Source organism: Drosophila navojoa, chromosome 5 (assembly GCF_054131105.1).
Source record: "Drosophila navojoa isolate 15081-1374.11 chromosome 5, UAZ_NAV_1.0, whole genome shotgun sequence".
Classification (NCBI taxonomy): domain Eukaryota; kingdom Metazoa; phylum Arthropoda; class Insecta; order Diptera; family Drosophilidae; genus Drosophila; species Drosophila navojoa.
The window spans coordinates 21,237,553-21,257,502 of record NC_142893.1 but is presented as its reverse complement, the minus strand read 5'-3'; the positions used below and the strand labels follow the sequence as shown (position 1 = coordinate 21,257,502).

The 19,950-nt window shown below is 39.5% G+C and overlaps 1 protein-coding gene across 1 annotated transcript; it reads left to right on the top strand.

Moving 5' to 3' along the window:
* The first annotated feature begins 1,261 nt into the window (after positions 1-1,261).
* LOC108653120 (suppressor-of-stellate-like protein) lies at positions 1,262-2,424 on the top strand. The gene is made up of 3 exons (XM_018103436.3): positions 1,262-1,487; positions 1,561-2,109; positions 2,170-2,424. The coding sequence occupies exons 1-3, from the start codon at positions 1,477-1,479 to the stop codon at positions 2,405-2,407; spliced, it is 798 nt and encodes a 265-aa protein (XP_017958925.1). The 5' UTR covers positions 1,262-1,476; the 3' UTR covers positions 2,408-2,424.
* Positions 2,425-19,950: the final 17,526 nt, after the last annotated feature.

Sequence of the window (19,950 nt, the reverse complement as noted above, 5' to 3'; positions counted from 1 at the left end):
GTCTCATTAATCAAATGACAAGTAAGCGCTGGCCGACTCACTGACTGCACTTCATGAGTGCACGAGTGAATGACGCGACGCGCCGGCTGACCCACCTCTCACTCACTCTCACGCCTCGCCCTCTGCCCCATATGCACCTGAATTGTGAGACGCGCGCAGGCGCAAGCGCTTTCCAATTGCAGCGAGTCAGTAAACCGGAAATGTAATGCTTGCTGCAATGCTTCGATCAATAATCAGCCTCACACACACACACACACATATGCGTGTTAAGTGAATTTCGCTTGCGGAATAAATGACCAAAAGAGTCCAAAATGCAATGTGCGGCTTTTGGTCTTTGTCTCTGGCTCTGTCCTAATTAAGGCCATTGCTGTTGCCAACACTCTGCTCATATTCTCAGGTTATTAATTATTGGGGCGGCAATCGGACTCCAGTACTTCGGGGCAAAACTCTTTAAATGGACCATTCACTGGACTCTGAGATAATTGGAAGTGTGAATAAAATTAAATTCCTTTTCTCTTAACTAGCTTTCAATATTAAAGGGAGTTGGATTCAGCTCATTTTATATTTTCAATAGCTTGGAAGAATAATATTAGTTATATTCCATTTATGTAAATAAATAATACAAACTTATTCAGCAATAAAGTTTTATACATATATAAGTATTAAAACAACTTTTATTTGACGAAATTTCGAATTTATTTGAAATGGAGAAGCTTGTACATAATTATATCCTTCATTGCTTCATTTTTTATCTCCACTAGAAGTATTTTTGGCACCTCCAAATTTGTCAGAAATATATGTACATAAATAACCACAAATATCTCCATATATAATATTAATATTAATATAGCTTTTAAGTAGATAAATTATTGTAATTCTGTTTAGATTAAGTTATCAATAAGGTAGCGGTGCGCTAAGCTGTAAATAAATATATTTTATAATTTCTCTTAAAAAAAAAAAAGTACATAATTATATCCTTCATTGCTTTACAGTGCAGATTTTTATCTCCACTAGAAGTATTTTTGGCAGCTCGCTCCATACAAGTCCGACCACTGTGCAGTGTTTGCTAATGCTCATGAACAGTGTTAAAAAGAACTTTTAATATGCATTAGTGCTAGCTCATGGTCATTTTCAGTGCTGTTCAATGGAGTGATTAAATAAGAGCAGTGTTGATTAATGTTAGTAAATGAAAATTTAATAACTACATATATTTTACAACACTTCTCAACAAAAAATTATTCTCTACAATCAGTAAGCTCTACACATTGAAAATAAGCCGACTTAAACAGAGAGAGTGAAAGAGACAGATAGAGAAAGAGAGAGGGACCAAGAGAGTGACAGAAGCACACAACTATTCATTCGGCTGTCAGTGTCAAGTTCAAGTGCGCACACATTAATATTTCCACATTTTCAACTCAGAGCAAAAGACTTTTAGGAATTCGTCAAACCGAGCAAAACTAATTACACAAACACAAGATGTCGTACAAGTAAGTGCAGTAGATGATAGTTAAATCTTGCTACATATATCTACATGAGAATTTACTTTTATGTCTGCAAAAGTCAAACAGATACGCCCGATGGCACTTGGATTGGTTGGTTCGTCAATCTGCAGGTGAACAGATTTCTCTGCCGCGTGCCGCAGGAGTACATCGAGGACAAGTTCAACTTGACTGGGCTGGAATTGTTGGTGCCCAGCTTTCATCAGACCCTGGATGCCATACTCGACTTGGAGTTCGACACGGAGTACGGCTTCAATCCCATGGACGCAGACCCCGAGCTGACGGCCCAGCTGTACGGCCTGATCCACGCACGCTACATACTGAGCATGCGGGGCATCGACGACATGTGCTTCAAGTACCAGCGCGGCGACTTCGGCATATGCCCGCGCATCTATTGCGACGGGCAGCTGGTGCTGCCAGTCGGGCTGTCCGACAACATTGGCGAGTCGCACGTGAAGGTCTACTGTCCGCGCTGCAGGGATGTCTACCAGCCGCATGCACGCTGCGCGCTCCTGGACGGCGCCATGTTTGGCACCAGCTTTCCCCACATGTTCTTTATGCAGCTGCCGCACCTGTTGCCGGAGCCGCCCATTCAGAAGTATACGCCACGGTTAGTCCATATATCTTCCTATTCCACTATTGCTGCTCCACTTAGCATATCCCTTTGCAGCATTCACGGCTTCAAGCTGCACAAGACAGCTATGGTGCCGCCTGAGCGCAGCGAACCCGATATCAACAACGCCAACTCCACGGACAGCGTCAACAACAACAACAGCAACACTAACATCAGCAGCAGCAAAAGCGTGCCCCTCATCCCAATGGTCTCTCCGCCCGCCGTCAAGGTGACCCAGAGCAGTTCCCCAACCATTGGTCCGCCCATGCATCGCTTTAACTTTACAATTAATTAAATTTCAACTTACATATATAGTCGAGGATTTTATGTATTCCCAAACATTCCAAAATTACTCCCAAATATTCCTTAATTTTTCACATCATGCTACAACTAGCAAACCAATAATGTAAATCAGGAATTTGGGTAGGGAGAGAGAGAGCAAGCGAGTTGTTAAATGTAATTAAATATAATAATATGAATTGATAATACAAGACAACATAATATAATAATATAATATATATAATAATAGCTGAAAATATAAAATGAAAAATAAAGTCTGTTTCTTTATTGCCCTACGTTCATTAGGACTTTGATATATTGAACATTTATTTAAACCTTTTTAATTTTAATTTAATTTTCGGTATGTACAAAAGTTGGCCAAGCCTTGATTTGCTTTTATATTCATTTGCATATAATTATAAATAATGTTCTCTTATTAGGCTGGCATATCAAAGGATGAAAATTTATTATTAAAATATATTTGTAACTTTTTAGCATATTTTGAAATTTAATTTATACTCATATATTTTATTATTTTATTATTTTCAAAGACGTTCGCTCTAGAGTCGAAGCTCACCTCAAATAAGAGCTGATAATATTCTGCATATGCTCAATTGGTATCGTCGACTGCCAAGTAAAACTTCTTTCCAATTTAACCCCGTTCCCAGGGTGTAACCGAAACGAAGTTGAAAATTTGTTAAGGCCAAGTTAAAGAGGAGGTGATTTTTTTTGGTACTGCAGTAAGACTATTTACACAGTTGCATTGATCTGTAATTGACTGGAGGGCATATCTAAGCACTAAATCATGGCTGGCTGTCTCGATTAATGACAGCTCATGAACTAAGCCACAACTAAATTGTGGTTAACTGTGCTGCCTCCTGTGCCATCTCCGTTGGCAACTGCCAACTGGCAACTGGGTCCTCAATTGTGCCACAAACATGTCCAGTTACCCACTAACACACACACACATGCACATGCACATGCATACACATGCAGAGAGCAGCTGACAATTAAGATGCACATACATAGATAAAAGCAATGCAACCTGGCAGCGAATCAGCAAAGTGTTGTGCCTCTTTGTGCACCTTTGTCCCAGCGAATACGCAATTTGGGCAGGCTGACAGCCAGCTGAGGCGGATGTGGCAAACGGGGCCGAGAAAGTAACGGCAACAGCAACAGTTGCTGCTGCTGCTGCTGCAACATGCAACCAGCTCTAACAACAGTTCGTGTTGCCTGTGAAAAATGCGCAGGCGCACCTTTCGCCAGCTACAGGGACAGACCGAGAGACACACTGAGGAGACCGAGAGACGGACGGACAGAGAGACAATTGTCGCCCCGTAAATCGTGTTATTCCCTGCCTGCCAAACTCTCCGATGAAAACACTGGGCGCTCTGGTGCTCTGGCCCTGGTGGGCGTGCAACGTGCTTTCCCTCTATTTCAGTTTTCCTCTTATTTTTAATTGATTTGTTATTGCTCGGCGCATTACTCATACGCGGCATGCAGCGCCTGGAATGCGCTGCCCAATTTTCCGCTTGCCACTTAAACGTACTGAGCTAAGCTCTCGGCACAAATGTTATATTATTGCCAAATCATTAACTCGGCCAGTCGAGCATCTGGCCAGCTCACCAATGTTTCCCATTTGATTTCTGCCTTGGTTGTTTCTTTTTCATTTTCTTTATTTTTTTGATAATTTATTGGCGCTCGACTGCAACGACATCAATCACTTTTTCGGTACGCTTTTCAATGCAACGGCGGCGCTGAATGAAAACAAATGTTCAATTGCCGCAAAGTATGTAAAGTTGTTGCAGTTAACTGCCATACGCAGCGGGTATATCGAATAAACAGTTGGATTTGTAGCCTTAGCAGTTCGATTCAATAAGTGTAGATTCATTGTTGAATTGATTACGAAATAGTAGCAAAAATGATTTTAGCTTCCTGCTTTTATGTTATCATATTTAACTTTTTATTTGTATTGTATTGCTTAGTATAAAACAAATTGCAAATAAAAAGAAAAACAAAACAGTTTGCTTGAGATCTGTCTATATATTAATTTATTAATATTTTCTAGATTGAAATATTTTTTTAAAATATCACAAAACATTTCGAAAATAAAAAGTTTTATACTATTATTTTGTATTTTTCTATATTTATTTATTTTCTATTTTATAAGACACAAACATAAAATTTTGGGTTTCATTTCAACAAGAAAATTTAAATCCTTTTAATGACTAATGATATTAAATTTTGACAACGATGATAAAAACTAGAATATTTAATTATATAAGATTAAATATATTGGTTATGTTTATTTAAAATCAAATTTCTTCATGTTCTACTCTGACAATGCCCATCTCTCGAAAGAGTATTTCCGTTTTCATTGTTTGTATATCGTTCAGCTAATGTGCACTGCTCTCGCTTGTTGCAGTTGTTGTCATTGGATATTGTGCTAATGGTTTTGTTGTTTGGGTTTTGGGCTGGATTTCAACATTGTTTGTTTGGGCCAAGTGGAGCCGTGTGGCGGCCTTTGGAGTTCATATGGAGTTGGAGCTGCTGCTATGGCTGCTGCGGCTGCTGGCCGCTTTATTGATGATTGCCTCGTCGCTGACAGCACAAAGGAAACTCAAAGCTGTTGTGATTTGACTTACTGCTCGAGTTGAGTTGAGGCCAGGCAGAAAACCGACAAAAAATTTGCATACATTCGAGTCTTTGAGGACTTTGCTGACCAAAAATGGCAGCCGGCATGCAAATGCGCTGTGCTCCTGCTCCTGCTCCAGCGCCTGCTCTGGCCACTGCCTCAAGGGCTCATAATAAAGTGATATGCGTGCATTGGAACAATGGGAATATAAAATTAGCATAATAAAAGCCAATTCTAAAGATGCTCAGTGCTCAATACTCGACTTTAAAACTAAATGCGACAATGCTCGAGCAGTTCTCGCTCTCTATCTTCTCTCTCCCCCCCCCCCCCCCCCCCTCTCTATCTCTCTCTCTCTCTCTCTCTTTCTCCTTCTGGGTATCTGCAAGTACAACTGCATCTGTATTTGCATCTCCGTCCGTTGGAATTTTGCGTGCGCTGCTGCTGCGGCTGGCTCAGTTTTCGGGCTCGCAGCGCGTCTGAGACATGACACAGTTATGCGATTTATGTGACCCGAGAATTTCGTGTCAAAGCTGACAATGATGCAGTTTGCTGACCGTTGCCAAAAGAAACAAAAATTCTGTTGACTACAACCAAATCAGAGCCAAGGTTTTTTTTTTTTTTTTGTGCAACTTTTCGTGGTTGCCACAAAACGCAAATGCACTGCGAATTGAAAAAAATATTAGATTGTTCAGCCAACTATCAGTATCGTATCGCGTCGCATCGTATCGTATGGTAACCCTAATACACCATGACAGGTTAAGAGAGCTGCGTAGTATTCCAAGTATTGGTCAAGTTGGCAGCACCCTTTCTGGTATATTCAAATTGGCACTCTGCGGGAATGAGAGAGAATGAGATGGCATGAAGTCCATCGAAGAAAAACAGCGAGTTGCATAGAAGTTACTCAGAATGGGGAGATTATATAAGAAGGGAGCAACTGGAATAATTGCACAGGGAACTCTTTGTGGAGCGTGAAAGCTGGTCTGTGAATATGGAAAGCGAGCATCCTGCGCCAGCTCCCACTTGTATATATATGTATACGCTGTGAATATCGTTGAATCTTTTGGACTCCTAACTTTTTTTTTTTCTGTGTAGTGTTTTAAAAGTGATACAGACAGTAAGTGAGAAAGAGAGAGTGGGGAGGAAATATAGAGATATTTTCTATACCAATTTATTGATACATTTTCACTATTCTAATAATATTATAATTATTTTCTATTTTTAATAACAAATAAATAGCTGGAATATTTATGCTGAATATTATTTGTATATACGTACATATATTCCAGACTCAAAGATTGATCAAATAATAATATATCTTTGAATTCTTGTTGAATAATAGTTTTATATATGTATATTCAAAATCTAAAGTTTTATTAACTAAGTACATTTCTGAATTTGGAATATACAGAAATGTCTCAATAATACTTTAAAGTGAATGTCTAACATTTTTAGACTTAAGAAGAGGCTATGCTACTTTTTCGAAGTTAGTAATGTTTGAAATGTTAATACATAGAATAAGTCAATCTTCAACTAATTTGAATTCTTAATTTAAATATAATATTCCTGACTTCAATTTTATCACAATTTTTCGTTTATTTTGAAAATTTTAAAATATAATTATGACTATATTGCTTCAGCTCTAGATAATAGGCATTTCATCTCTAATTTTTTGCAAGTCTTCGGTCTACTCCAAACACTATAGAGCAGGGAAACATTATGCGTACCAATGCGCTTGGCCATCAATGGGGGCTGGCTGATGTTGACATTTGGGCCTGACTGCGCGCTGGCCAGGAGGGGCGGGTGCCACAAGAACTGAGCCAGTCCCTGGCGGCTGCCAGCAGCTGGCCCACAATAAAGTCGCGCCAAAATATGGCCAAGCGAAATGACAATGAGCAGTCAGACGGCAACTGAGCAGTGGCCAGACGCAAAAATGCAGCTCCAAGCCTATCGCCAGACTCTCCCAGTCAGCAGCACACACACACACACGCATAGAGAGACATATGTCTGATATGCAAATTGCTTGGAGTGACAAGCAGGCCCGAGACAGAGTCGAGGACGCAGACAAGCTAAACTTCAATCTAGTCTAATCTAAAGTGGGTCAACTTTTGGGTGGCAAAAACAATTTGCATTCGAGTGCCATGTTTAATTACGAGCACCAAAAGGAAAGAAAAACCAGCTGTAATACTCTATGAGAAACCAACTTTAATCATTTGCCTTTTCACTCTGCCTCTACTCTAATTAATTGTTGGTCATTTGCAGCTGCATTTTAGATTCCATCAGCGATTTGTGTCTGTTGGGCAATTGATAACGAATTCCAGGCATGAAGTCCCTCGGTCCATTCATGTGCATTTCAGATGAGACCCAAACGGTTGGATGGATAATTTTTGTAAATTAAATGGAAAATCCGGGGGCCAACGCGAGTTTGTTGTAGCCGAAAAGGTCCAGAAAAACGGTTTCAATTTGCGTTCCTCGTCTACGGCTGGGCGGAAATATTGAATTGGCTTGTGGAATGTTTTTATTATGCTTTCGCATTTTGGGTTAAGTCGTGTAAGGGTCGAGCCAGGTCGTGCTACACTTTTAAATAGATTTCTGTGGCCCAATCAGGTGATTGCGATAACGGATATCCAATTGCCGCCCTCGCCCTGTCCCGCAACTGGCAATTAATGGGAGTTTACTTGGCCCGCATAGGCGAATCCCAAATACTCTTGCAGGCGCTCTATCCATTAGTCTTCCAGCAGTGCAGTCATATTTGTGATACAGTTTCCCTTGTTGGGTTTTTGACAAAGTCCCGTTGGCCATTGTTAGGGTAATGCTCAATTGATCCGGCACCGCGGCACACCCAGGCGGCGGGCAATTCGAAATGCAATTTGCCATTCTCATTAAATGGCCGGCAATTGTCTCCACTCAACTGCGGTGGCAATTTGACAAATTTTATTGTTTAAGCTGGCCAACAAAGCGTTATTAATACTTAAATGCAACTCGACTCGGAGCACTGTGAATGCACTTATCGTGACTCTAACGAGTGGGCGGCCGCTCAGCAAACGGGCTGCTGGCTGCCCAATGATTCACACGTAATAAGCAAGTGAAAATCGAATCATTCAGTGCAATTTATACATACAGTGAGCCCATAATGTCTTCGTACTATAAATGAAAAATATAAGTGTATATAGCGTATAATATATGAAAACATTTTTCTTTTTTAATTAATTAACTCTATATTACAATATTTTTCGCTTTAAAATCAGACTACAGTGAAATCCGGATAAATGAAACTCAGGGGATCGACGTCGTTCTAACCGTATTCCACTGTAAATATTTGAATAAGACTATAATTGAAGTAGATGTTTTGCTCTTTTGTTTGGGCTTTACATGTATTTTTTCATTGCTACCACACAAAGAATTAGTCGCTGTATGAAGACTTTATTTATACACTGTATAATGCCTTTGGTATTCATGCAAGTTCTTTATAGATTGCTTGCCCTTTCTTGTATTGTATATTGCAGTTATAAATACATAGTTTTGCAATATTTACTACTATTCTAAATTCCAGATTGATTTGATTAAATATTTATTTTAATGTCGCCCTTACCTCCTCACATATAGTATGCATCTTTTATAGCAAAGTGATTCGCACCCTCTATCTCACTATCTCTCCCTCTCTGCACACACAATTTGACAAAGAAAAATACTTATAGCAATATTGTAATAATAATAATTTCAAAAAAATTATATAAAAATCTATACTTATCTATTCTATTAAAATTTCTACAAACTTCATTTATATAGATAATAATTTTCGATTACTAATACAACAAGCTAGTATTTAATCAATTTTTTATGCAATCGAAAGAGTATTTAACTAGCCGTAAATCACATGGATACTTCCATAGATACTTCCATAAAATTAAACAATAAATGCACGACTTTAACTTTTTATCGCAGCCTGTCAATTGCAGCGCGCGCGCGCGAAATATGATAAATCAATATATGGTATATACCCATATGCATATCTCTCTATATATATACACATGTATATCTATATATTGGAGGTATTCATAGTCGGCTCGGCATATGCGATATATAAAAGTCGGCTGTCAGTCGCGCGGCTCCACCTACTGCTCAGTCATGGGCTAAGTGGCTTTTTGCAAGGTGTGAAGTGTGGGCGGGGCGAGGGTGTTGGTTGGGGGGAGCGGCCTGACTCAGCTCTGGTGCAGTGGTGCGCCTGCTGTGCAGCGGTTGCTGCGGCTTTTGTTTCTTGGCGCTTTGAATGCATTGCATAACACCTACGCATTGACATGCCAACCAAGGGGCGAGAAAGGGAAGGGAGGGGGCCGAGTGGAGGCAGGCGGTCAGCCGGGCCTTTTGGTTTATGGTTCTGGTCCGCTGTCTCCAGACTCTCTGGCCAGAGTGTTAAACAGCTGTCGACAGTGCTCTATAAATTTCGCTGATTGATTTTTATTGAAACGCGCGCAGCTTGAAGCCCGCTGACAATTCCATAAATTGTTCGCATTTTGTTTTTGGAATTTCTGCTGATTTTATTTTTAATTTTATTTATTTTGGGGACTTGTGTTTTACATGCGGGTTTCGATTTACAGCGCACAATTTATGAAGTGACAAAGGCTGCTGTTCGCTGCAGCTCCGATATAGATTAAAGGGCTTTTGCAACCGGTTTGGCTCCGCTTCCCCTCCTACATAGCCCTGTCTTCCTCCATTGAAACGGCTCGTTTTATTAATTTCATGCGCAATTTTTAATCTAGTACGTGATTTAATTCACTGATGCCAAGGCAGGCAGCCGAGGCTCGACAGCTTCCAGTGAAGCAAAGTCTAAATACAATTTAGCTGCTGCCTGAAACTGAGTCTAGCCTCAAGTTAATTTGCAAATGGGTTTCGATACCCTCGCAGGCACCGGCAATGGGCACAGGGTATACAGTTGCATAGCTGAGGTATGCAACAGGCAGCAGGAACTGCTTCAGCTCTACAGTGACTGCCAGTCGAGCATGCCTTTGGCACTCACTCTTTCTTGTTGTGGTGGCCCAAGACGTCACTGATTGGCCACGTTCGCGAAATTAGAGCACGGCAGCAACTAGCCTGGCTGAGACTCAGTTAGACACAGCTTTCCTCTCCGCCTGCTCTCTCTCTCTCTCTCTCTCTCTCTCAGTCTTCCCCTCCCCACTCAGCACTTGATAAAGTGGCTAGGCGACTTCTAGGCCAGGTCAATTAACGCTGCGCGTAGGTGGCTGCACTGTGGCTACCTGTATTTTCCATATTTGATCAGATTTGGCTGCTGCGACAATTTTTGCTGCGTTCGCTGCAAATCGTAGCTCAGGGGGCGGGGCAGTGGGAGCTGCGCGGCGTGAGCCGGTTGGCTAACTGGACGCAAATGATAACAAATGCGTTTGTTTATGCGGAGCGAACGAAAACTTGTAGCCAAATTTGATTGAGCTACGTAATTTGCATATCAAATTGAGCAGAGACAAGATAAGAGGAGAGAAGAGAAGAGAAGAAGAGGAACCGGATATAAGAGAAGAAAAGAAACTACGAAGAAAAGAAATTTAAAAAGTATAAGAGTAGTTGAGAAAAGCTGAAGATATGATGAAAATGAGAAATAATGAAGAGATTAGAAGTCTTAGATAAAGAGAATATGAGAAGAGAAAGATAGCAGATAAAAGGAAAAGATGAGATGATGAGAAGAGGAGATAGGAAAAAGAAAAGAATAGAAAACGATAAGTATAAGGAAAGGCTATTGAAATGAAGAGACGATACGAAGAGAGAAGAAGAGAAAAAAAAGGAAAAATCTTCAAAGCTTAGCTGACGAGAAGAAGAAGAGACACAGAAAAAAAGATGAGAATTAGATAGGATAATAAGATCTGAGCAATAAACAGGCAAGGGTAGATGAGATGGTGAGATGAAGATAAGAGGAGAAGAGAAGTAAATAAAAGAAAAGAGAGGCGAATAGACCGAAGGTGCACAGAAACCATATATTGGCATGCATATTTGTATAAATTTAAGCTATTGCTTCAATTTGCCTGTTAAATCTATGTTGTTAACAGAAGCTATTTAAATGGTTCAATTCGTTCCAAAGCTTATAATAGGTGTAGTCCATTTAAAGGTATATACATAGGTATGTGCATGCTAGTTTTTGAGTACTCCGCCTCAGATGGGCTCCAGTTCATATAAAGGGCCACGCATAAACCCCGTAAAAAAGAGGCGCGCTCGTTGCGGGCTCAGCGATATCATTTACCTGCCGCACGAGTACACAATGGGAGGCAGAACGCGTTGCATTTGCCATTTTGCAATTTCCATTTGCCATTTTCTATTTGGCCATGTTCATGTCAATCCCTTGAACAATCCTACTCCGCATAGCGGTCAAATGCGAATGCATAAAGGATTTTTGTTTTTGTTTTTTTTTTGGTTATTTACCAGAGCTGCGTGCCTCGCATAGCCCTGTGGCAATTGAGAGGCCTGTTGTCCCTCTATTCTTTTTGTTTTGGCTTTTTATTTTGAGCACTTCACCTACGACGCGTGCTCATGCGTGTGGGAGTGCTGCCTGCCTGCCTGGCTGGCTGGCTGGCTGGCTGGAGTATTTGTTTTGTTGGACCAACTTCAGCTTTGTTGGTTTGCAGTGTAATCCTGTTATTGTGCCAAGTGCTGCAATCAGCCACGTTAACAACAACAGCAACAACAAAGACGAAACAGACATTTGCGGCTGTGCATTTTTGTAGAGCTCAGCGTCATCGTGATGATGATTCGCGTGTTACGACTCGTCCTCAGGCTCGTCCTGTTCGGTTGGCCATAAGCGCATCACAACGGTAAATGGCACAAGGAACCGTGCAGTGGGAGCAGCAGCAGCAGCATCCCAGTCAATATGCAGTTAAAACTCAGGCCAATTAGAGCTAGAAAGAGACAGGTAGAGTGAGAGAGGGGAGGAGTGGAAAAGGGGCAACTGAATGAGGCCCAGTTAATGTTAGGCCCCAACAACTCTTGCTGCCAAACACTCACACTAAACCCTAACGCTCCAGTTAGCCAGCTTTTGCGGCCGCGGGGCTCGAATTTTTCGCGCTAATCGAGTTGTTACATTTACGGGCCAGCAGTAAAGCCGTTGCGGCTGCCGCTGCTGCTGCCGCTGTTGCCAAATGTCAAGAGTTCAAACGCCTTGAACTTGATGCGAAACGTGGCCAAGATGCAAACGTGAGCCAAAATGGAAACGATGCAAACGTTTCAAGCAACTAAACTGCACTTTAGGCTTGTGGCTTTGTTACCCTACAAGCGATCGAGGGTATGCGAGGCTAGATCGAGTATCCAAACGCAACTCCTAGGGAGATGGAAGTGTATATGTGTCTAGAAATATTATTATTATGAAGTAAAATACCCCCACAATAAATACAGTGCCCTCTTTCAGGCTATACAATTATATTCTTAGTCAACTCAAGGTTGACTATAAATCGATCGATAACTTTTATAATATATATTCATATTTATATATATAAGATAAACTTAACATACTTAAGAAAACTTGACTTCATTGTTAAAAGTATCGTTAATCAATAATACGTTTCACTGATGTTTTAATTATGTTAATTAAGAGTGCAGATACTCCATAAGAATTGTTTACTTTAATATGTTATCGAAAAATTAAATAGATAATAAACTAAAATAGATATTGCCTAGATATGAGTTTCGCAAGCTTCTCTTACGTTTTAGGTAAACATGCCATTAAATATCTCAAAATAATCGCTTAATAAAATATGTTATCGAATACTCATTTAGTTATTTATCATATATTTATTCAACAGGCCTTGCCCCTAACATACTTTAAGAAATTCGCAGTTATCGATATGATTATCGTTTCTCGATAATAAATATCACTGAAGTCGTAGCTAATGCAATGAGTTATCGATTGGTGATGCCAATCGGCTGAAATGCATTACTCGATAAATACAATTGGCTCTCGATAAATTTGCACACTTTATGATTCCAAAGTGAAGTGCATTCGCTATTCGGTGTAATCCGTTTTGGGGTCTGCGCCTGGCTCTCAGCCCTGGCATCTCGTGGTGCTTTTGCGTGGTAATCGCGATGGCAGCGTGCGCCTGCGCAGACGCTGGCAGCGACGCGTCGTCGGGAACGTCAGCAACGGCGGCAGCTTGCAACGCTTCTGCCTGCAGGCGACGCGACGTCAGCGGCGGCAGCAGCAGCCGCGGCTGTGCACAGCTTGAAGTCGCTTGGGCAAAATAAGAAATCATAGAGCGCAACTATTTCAGCTTATAAATGCTGAAAGGTGTTAACTGAGCGCCCATTTCGCGCAGTGTAGGCAGCCAGTCTGTGCCGCTGATTATGATGCATGGCCAGAGACAGACTCAAAGCCGGAGCGACCATCGGCGACTCGGGGCTGGCTGCGTGCGGAGCACATGTGGTGCGGCGGCGACAAGTGAAAGAGATGCCGCTGCCACGATGAACTCAAGATCCTCAGTTGATGCAAGCATGGCCTGCCCTGGCCCAGACATAATGTAAGCCCATTACGTGTCGTCGCCTGAAGAGGCCTTGCGGTCTGTCCGCCTGCCGCGGCCTCTTACTGGGTCTCCCGCTCGCTCGCCCTTTCGCTCTTCCTCGCGTGCAGCTCATGGACTTTGTCTAATTACATAATGCAATGCAAATTGCAGCCACGCCACGCCCCAGTTGGCCAGCTTAACCCCTTAACGGCCAATGCAACGAAAACCAAGCCAAAATCAAATCATAAAAAAAAATTTGAAAACAATGCGAAATTGCGAAACGCCGAAAATAAAAGTGGAAAAATGCTAAATCGAGGACCCACTGAAACCCCAGTGAAACCTTGAACCGTTCTAAAATGCCAATTATAACTAGCTCAAATACAAAAGTTGACTTTTGACTCCCCCTCCTGACGCGCCCCCCTCCCGACCTGATTGCGCCTCGTCTGGCTGTTGCTGTTGTTTACTTTTGCTTTTATTTATTTTGCAGTCAACGGCTTTTGAGTGATATTTTCCATTATTCCACTGTCAAAAAATATGACGAACGTGAATAATGATGGATATGACCAACTTGTTGCATACCCTGTGAGTGAAACCACAGGCAGAGTAAAGGGCACGATGATTTCTTTTTGAATTAATTATCTAGTGAGAACAGTCAGTTGGTGTTTCTGACTTGATATAGAGAGCGATGAAACAACCGAGCACACAAATCAGTAGGAAAGGAAATTTTTTAGACACGATTGAATTCTTAAAAGATTTTTATTCAAATAAAAATAAATATTATGATGATATCTTAATTTATGATTTTAGAAAATTTGCTTATTTTAAAAAATAAAATTTAAGTTTCAATTATCAAAGTATAATAATTTAATATAAAATATATCTCTTTATATCTGTAGCTCAGATGAGCTTATTCTAAATTTATTATAATATTCACACATGCATTGCAAGTAAGTATGACTGTATATTAGAACAGTGGAGACCAATAAGCTCTTTGATCTTAAGACAGAAGCAGTCGCCTTCGCTGTCCCATCAGAGCAACGGTAGTTGTAATCTAATCCTAGTAGAGTGATGGAAAGAAGATCTTATGCCATAAATATGTATGTATATAAGAATGTATATCATTTCTTTATCCAAAGGTATATACAAGTCTGATTCTATTGCAAATAAACGTTTCTTTGTCCTTAAACTAATATTTATCTATAACAAACGTCAAGTCTTTACTTTCCTTGTAAAGCAACAAGCTGCAAATAATATATGTGAATCTTTTCTTTTCATTCGTTTTCGATTTTTGTTTTTCATAGCCGGTAGTGCTTGCTACCCTGTATTCCGCAGAGCGCTGCAGCAGTTGCTTTGGTAATTGGCAATTGTTTTGTGGCTGTTCCTTTTGTCTTTGGCTAATTGAAGTTGCAATTATTGATTGAATTGAAATTGAAATGGAAATTGATTGGCAATTGGCAATTGGCTGAGGCAGGGGTAGGGGCAGAGGGAGAGGTAGAGGCCGAGACTTTGACTGAGACTAGAGCTACTGGCACTCAATTTGTTTGCACCTGCAGATGCACAGGTGAAGTAGCTCCACAAACTCGATGTAATTCAAAACAGCTCGCAAAACTTCTTTCACAGATATTGTGTGTCATGACAAATTTAGTGGCTGCTCGAGTGAAAAGTTGCGGAACTCGCAAGTGGAGCGAGGAGAGCCACGACGACTGAAGTAACTGATAGGACTGGCACACAGAAGCCAGTCGGTGAGCTCTAAGAAGGCACAGGAGCCAGCTGGTTAGCTCTGAGGATGCTCTGGGCTGCATAGAAATATGTGCGCTAGACAACTATTTGGCTGTCTGGGCGAAAAGTTTTTCTCGGCAGCTTGGCTGAAGCCAAAGCCGAAATTCTTATGTTAATTGTTGGCATAGGTGGAAGTAATAAAACGTTTTGGCAACATTATCAAGTTCAACAAGTTTCGCAGCGTTGGCTTCAAAAAAATCTCCATAAACTTGAGATATAAAGGAGTTACTTGTGCTATAACAGTTGCTGCTTTAAATAATATGAAATACAGTTTACTGCAATTGTATTTAAATTTCTATTAAGGACTGCTGAAGAGAATGAATAATAAGATTAGTTAAAAAATTGACATATATGTATGTGGACTTACTAGTTTAACTCTCATTCTGCTCTTTAACTACTTTAGAGTACCTTTTATTTAAATTTGTTTAGAAACTAATTACATATTTTTGTTAGTCGCATCAGAAATTCATGATAGACACAATGCAAGCCACCTTCAAAACAATTAGGTTACAAATAATAGTCAAACTGTCTTGCAGATAAATATAATAAATATAAAACAGACAGTATAATAATAATATAGGATAGCAGAGCCTCCATTTTTAGCATCATTAATGCCACATATAAGAGGACTTAACAGATTCCTCTGAAATCACTATGTGTGTATGTAGTTCATGTTGATAGAATTAATACGCCAATGAATTTATTTAATTATTTATTTGACATTCGAGCTTATGTAAAATTGAAAGCTAACTTTAAAATAAACCTTGACTTTTAACAATTATATTTCTGCTTCAGTAATTATACTTTACCAGCTCACCCTGAATGTAATTCCCAATAAAATATATGTATGTATTTGCATGTGCGTGGCTTCTTTTCAATCGAAATTCGCTTACTCCATAGCAAAGTCTGCATTAGTGTAGAGCTTTGCCTTCCTTTGCATCATTATTCCATTCATAGTCAACATAACAGTAAATGCCAGTGCTCACTCTCCTCTAAAGCTCTCGTAAATTTACCGTTTCATTTGAGGTATCGCGCTCATCTACGCTCAGTGCACACAAACACATAAGCAAATTTGCATGAAATATTCTGTGCTCTGCTCTCAGCTTACATACATATGCACACACGCAGACATATTCATAAATGTATGTAATATTTTTGGCTTCTATTCTTTACCTTTGCTATCCCTCTCTCTCTCTCTCTATCTCTCGCGCAGCTGGTGTTTACTCTTAATGTATGAATTAATCAATACATAATTATGTAATTAAACTAAAGCTAAACATTGCCAGTAATTGTAGTCAGAGTTGCTGTAAAAGCTCATTAGCTTCCAAGAATATATGCAAGCAAAGTTCAGGAATGCCTCATGATATACAATAGCATATCATATCATCATATAACTGCCGAATACTTATGTATATATATTATTATATATAAGGTAGGTATATATTATATTTATATATACACCGCTGTCATACCTACCATAATAAATTAGCATATTTAAGTAAATAAACACAATAAATATGTTAATTTCAATTCTAGCCCAAAATCCTATCTGAGGCATTTACAATTGATCATTTCTTGGCTCCGCTTTATTTTATAGTATTGAAACGCGCACCGAATATATATTATATAATTATTAATACAATAAATAACAATACAATAAATATTCTGATTTAGAGCTCTGTAGCCCGTTCAGCTGATGAATTGCAATTCTCAGAAATTGTATAAAAGAGTTGGGAATAATAACTGAAATGAATGTTGATCACGTTCGTGAGGCCTTTTGTCTACCCAACAATTTTTCAACTGTATTAAATGCTCTTAATGAGGAGCAATCGAAACACAAAATTCTACTTCAATCATAAATGTTGAGCTCCAGCAGCTGCACAACTATTGCGATTTGGCTTTACGCAATGCCGCACAGCAGCTCTGCAAACAGTGGGTTACGGCACATTTAATTAATTTAATATTTGGAAAATATTTAAAAAATAAGTAAATATTTTTAAATTTAAAATAAAAAACTAGAAACTGCTGTTTAAATATTGTTGGCTCTCATTTAGTTTATAAATGCTCAAAGTATTTTTTTTTTTCTATTTTTAATAAGCTGTGAACCACTGTATAATCCATATCGCTGTTGTTGCTGTCGCTGCTGCTGTTATTGCTATTGTCAATGGTTATTAAAATGTTTTACAAATGTTTCTGTCCGCAGCGCATTCGAATGCAATCAAATTGCCAAGCCAAGCCATGCCATGCCATGCCACATATGCCACATATGCCATGTGGACTTGCCGTGGCATGCGGCTCTTGTTGCCGATTTACCGATTTGGTAAGCGCAAATCGCGCATACGCCGCATTTGACCCACAAAATGCGCAAAACGCACAAAATCCAATTGGCAAATAAAATTATCAAGTTGATTGGCCGGATTTACCAGTCTGCAAATTTTAATTGCATTCGCTCTATTCTCGTTTTTATTGATAGTTTTTTTTTCCCCCAGTTTGTGTTGTTGTTGCTATTGCTTTGGTTCTCGATGAGCTACATTTTCATTGCGTGCGGCTGTCAAATTGATGATTATATAGACTTTAGTAGCCATCGCTGACATACAATTAATCTGAGCTGAAGAAATAATTATAATTATAAATACCAAGCTAACGCAAGATAATGAACATGATTTCACATATATGATGAATCTTGAATTATTCAGGCATCAAACTTATTCTGTTGATCTAGGTTCTAATATAGACATAGAATATAAAGTACAGGAAATAAAAGTAGAATAGGAAATAATAATAGAATAGAATCGATGATGTAAGTAAGGGCTTTACCAACTGCATAATAGTCATGCATGGTAAAAGAGCTCTTCTAATAATGCAGTCAAAAGAAACCATCAGTATCTTAGCTTCCCCTTTTAGAGATTTGACTTTAAATTATTGCAAGATCTACATGTGATGTAGCCTTTATTTACATGCATACAATCTATATGTGTATATAAAATCTAGCAATTCTGTATAGAAAATTATCCACATTTTCGTTGACTATTTCGAATTGTAAAGCGTTAGAAATTTATGTTTGGGTCGATGAAGGAGGTCAACTGTTACTCCAGTCTCATACTTCATTATAGGAATATATAAATTAGAAGAAATCCAACTGGCAAATTATATTACAAATATAATTTATTGCTTCTATTACCTTACGAGCTTTTCAACCTATAATGCTTAGAATATAGTATATATTATATAATTCTTTAGTATCTGCTCTCTCTAAGAATACTTTTCGTTTCATTAGGCTCATCAATTTTCGATTTTCTTTCGATTCCTTCAGCTGCAGTGTCTTTTATAGCAGTTATCTAATGTCAGCACGCAATTACCATTTGTTAGCGCATATATCAGAGCCGTCGAATCTCACTGCAGGCCAAACAAATTTTGTTGGCAGTGGCAAAAGTGAAAGGATTGCAATAGCGCCCCCTTCGGATTATTGGCAATTTCTAGCGTCTCGTTTCGAGCGTCGACTGCCTCGGCGCTCGGCTTGCATGTCAAATTAATTGATTGCTGAGACATTTGGGCCCACGACGAGCCAAAGCGAAAATGCTTGACGGCAGGTGTCGCCAGGTGCCGACGCTTCGGTTGATCTGATCTCTGGCAGCGTTTAGCAGCTTGATTGAAAGCGAAAAGTCAGCATAAAGTGAAAGTGAACTGCACTTTGCCTGATTTATGGCCATCCATTTGCGTTGCCTAATCGCAATCGCTAGCTAATCACGGCATTAGCATACAGCTCTGCCAGTCGTCCCGCGGACTCCGCTTGGCCAACAAATTATCAAATCAGATTGGAAATCTTGTTGCATTACTTTAACTCAATTGTCGTATTTATATTTGAATTGTAACTAAACTTTACATACGAATAGATATACGGTCTGTCTTGCCAGTCCAGCTAGTCTACAATTGCAAAAAAATGTTTCCTCAAATTCCATTCGATTCGACCGATCATAGAAGAGCATTGGAAACCAATTGTAGATGAGCAATTATAATGAGCGCATTTCGGATTTCTACCTTCAGAAACACAATTACAGTTGAGTTGAATGGAGTTGAGTTATTGCCCACATCGGCTGCTTAAATGTGGAATCTTTGGCTGAATAATCGAGTATTAGTTCAAGTATTCAATCTTTTGGCTTAGCCAATCAAATTGCACAAAACAATATAATTACAACATAATCAATATTAATTACATGATTATTATTATTATTGGTATTATTTTTGTTAGTCAGATGATTATTTCTATGATCGTAATTGATAATACTCTTCGTTAATCTGGCGATAGTAGAGTCGTGAGAATATTAGAATAGGCCAGCAGAGAGTACTTTTTCTTATTACCTTCATTTTTCTCACCCCATATATTTAATCATAAGAACTATATATTCATACTATAAACCCAAAACCATTTACAGCCAACTGATTTTAATGAAAAATAGATTTTTATGAGAAATTTGCTCGGCCATAACTCAAAGTGGGGAAGAGGGAGATACGAATGCATGTTATGCTACATGTCTAGGAGCTGTTGGAGTCGCTTAGCTGCTGACGCGGCGCAATTCATTTAAAAACTCATATGGCACATAAATTTTGGCCAGCTTCGGCATTGGCTCTGGGCCGCATATGCTGGGCGTGGCAGCTGGA

What these genes read in the sequence shown, in the direction of transcription:
- LOC108653120 (XM_018103436.3), top strand. An exon ending in ATTCAGAAGTATACGCCACG is followed by an intron (nt 2,110 to 2,169) that starts GTTAGTCCATAT and finishes ATCCCTTTGCAG; the next exon opens with CATTCACGGCTTCAAGCTGC.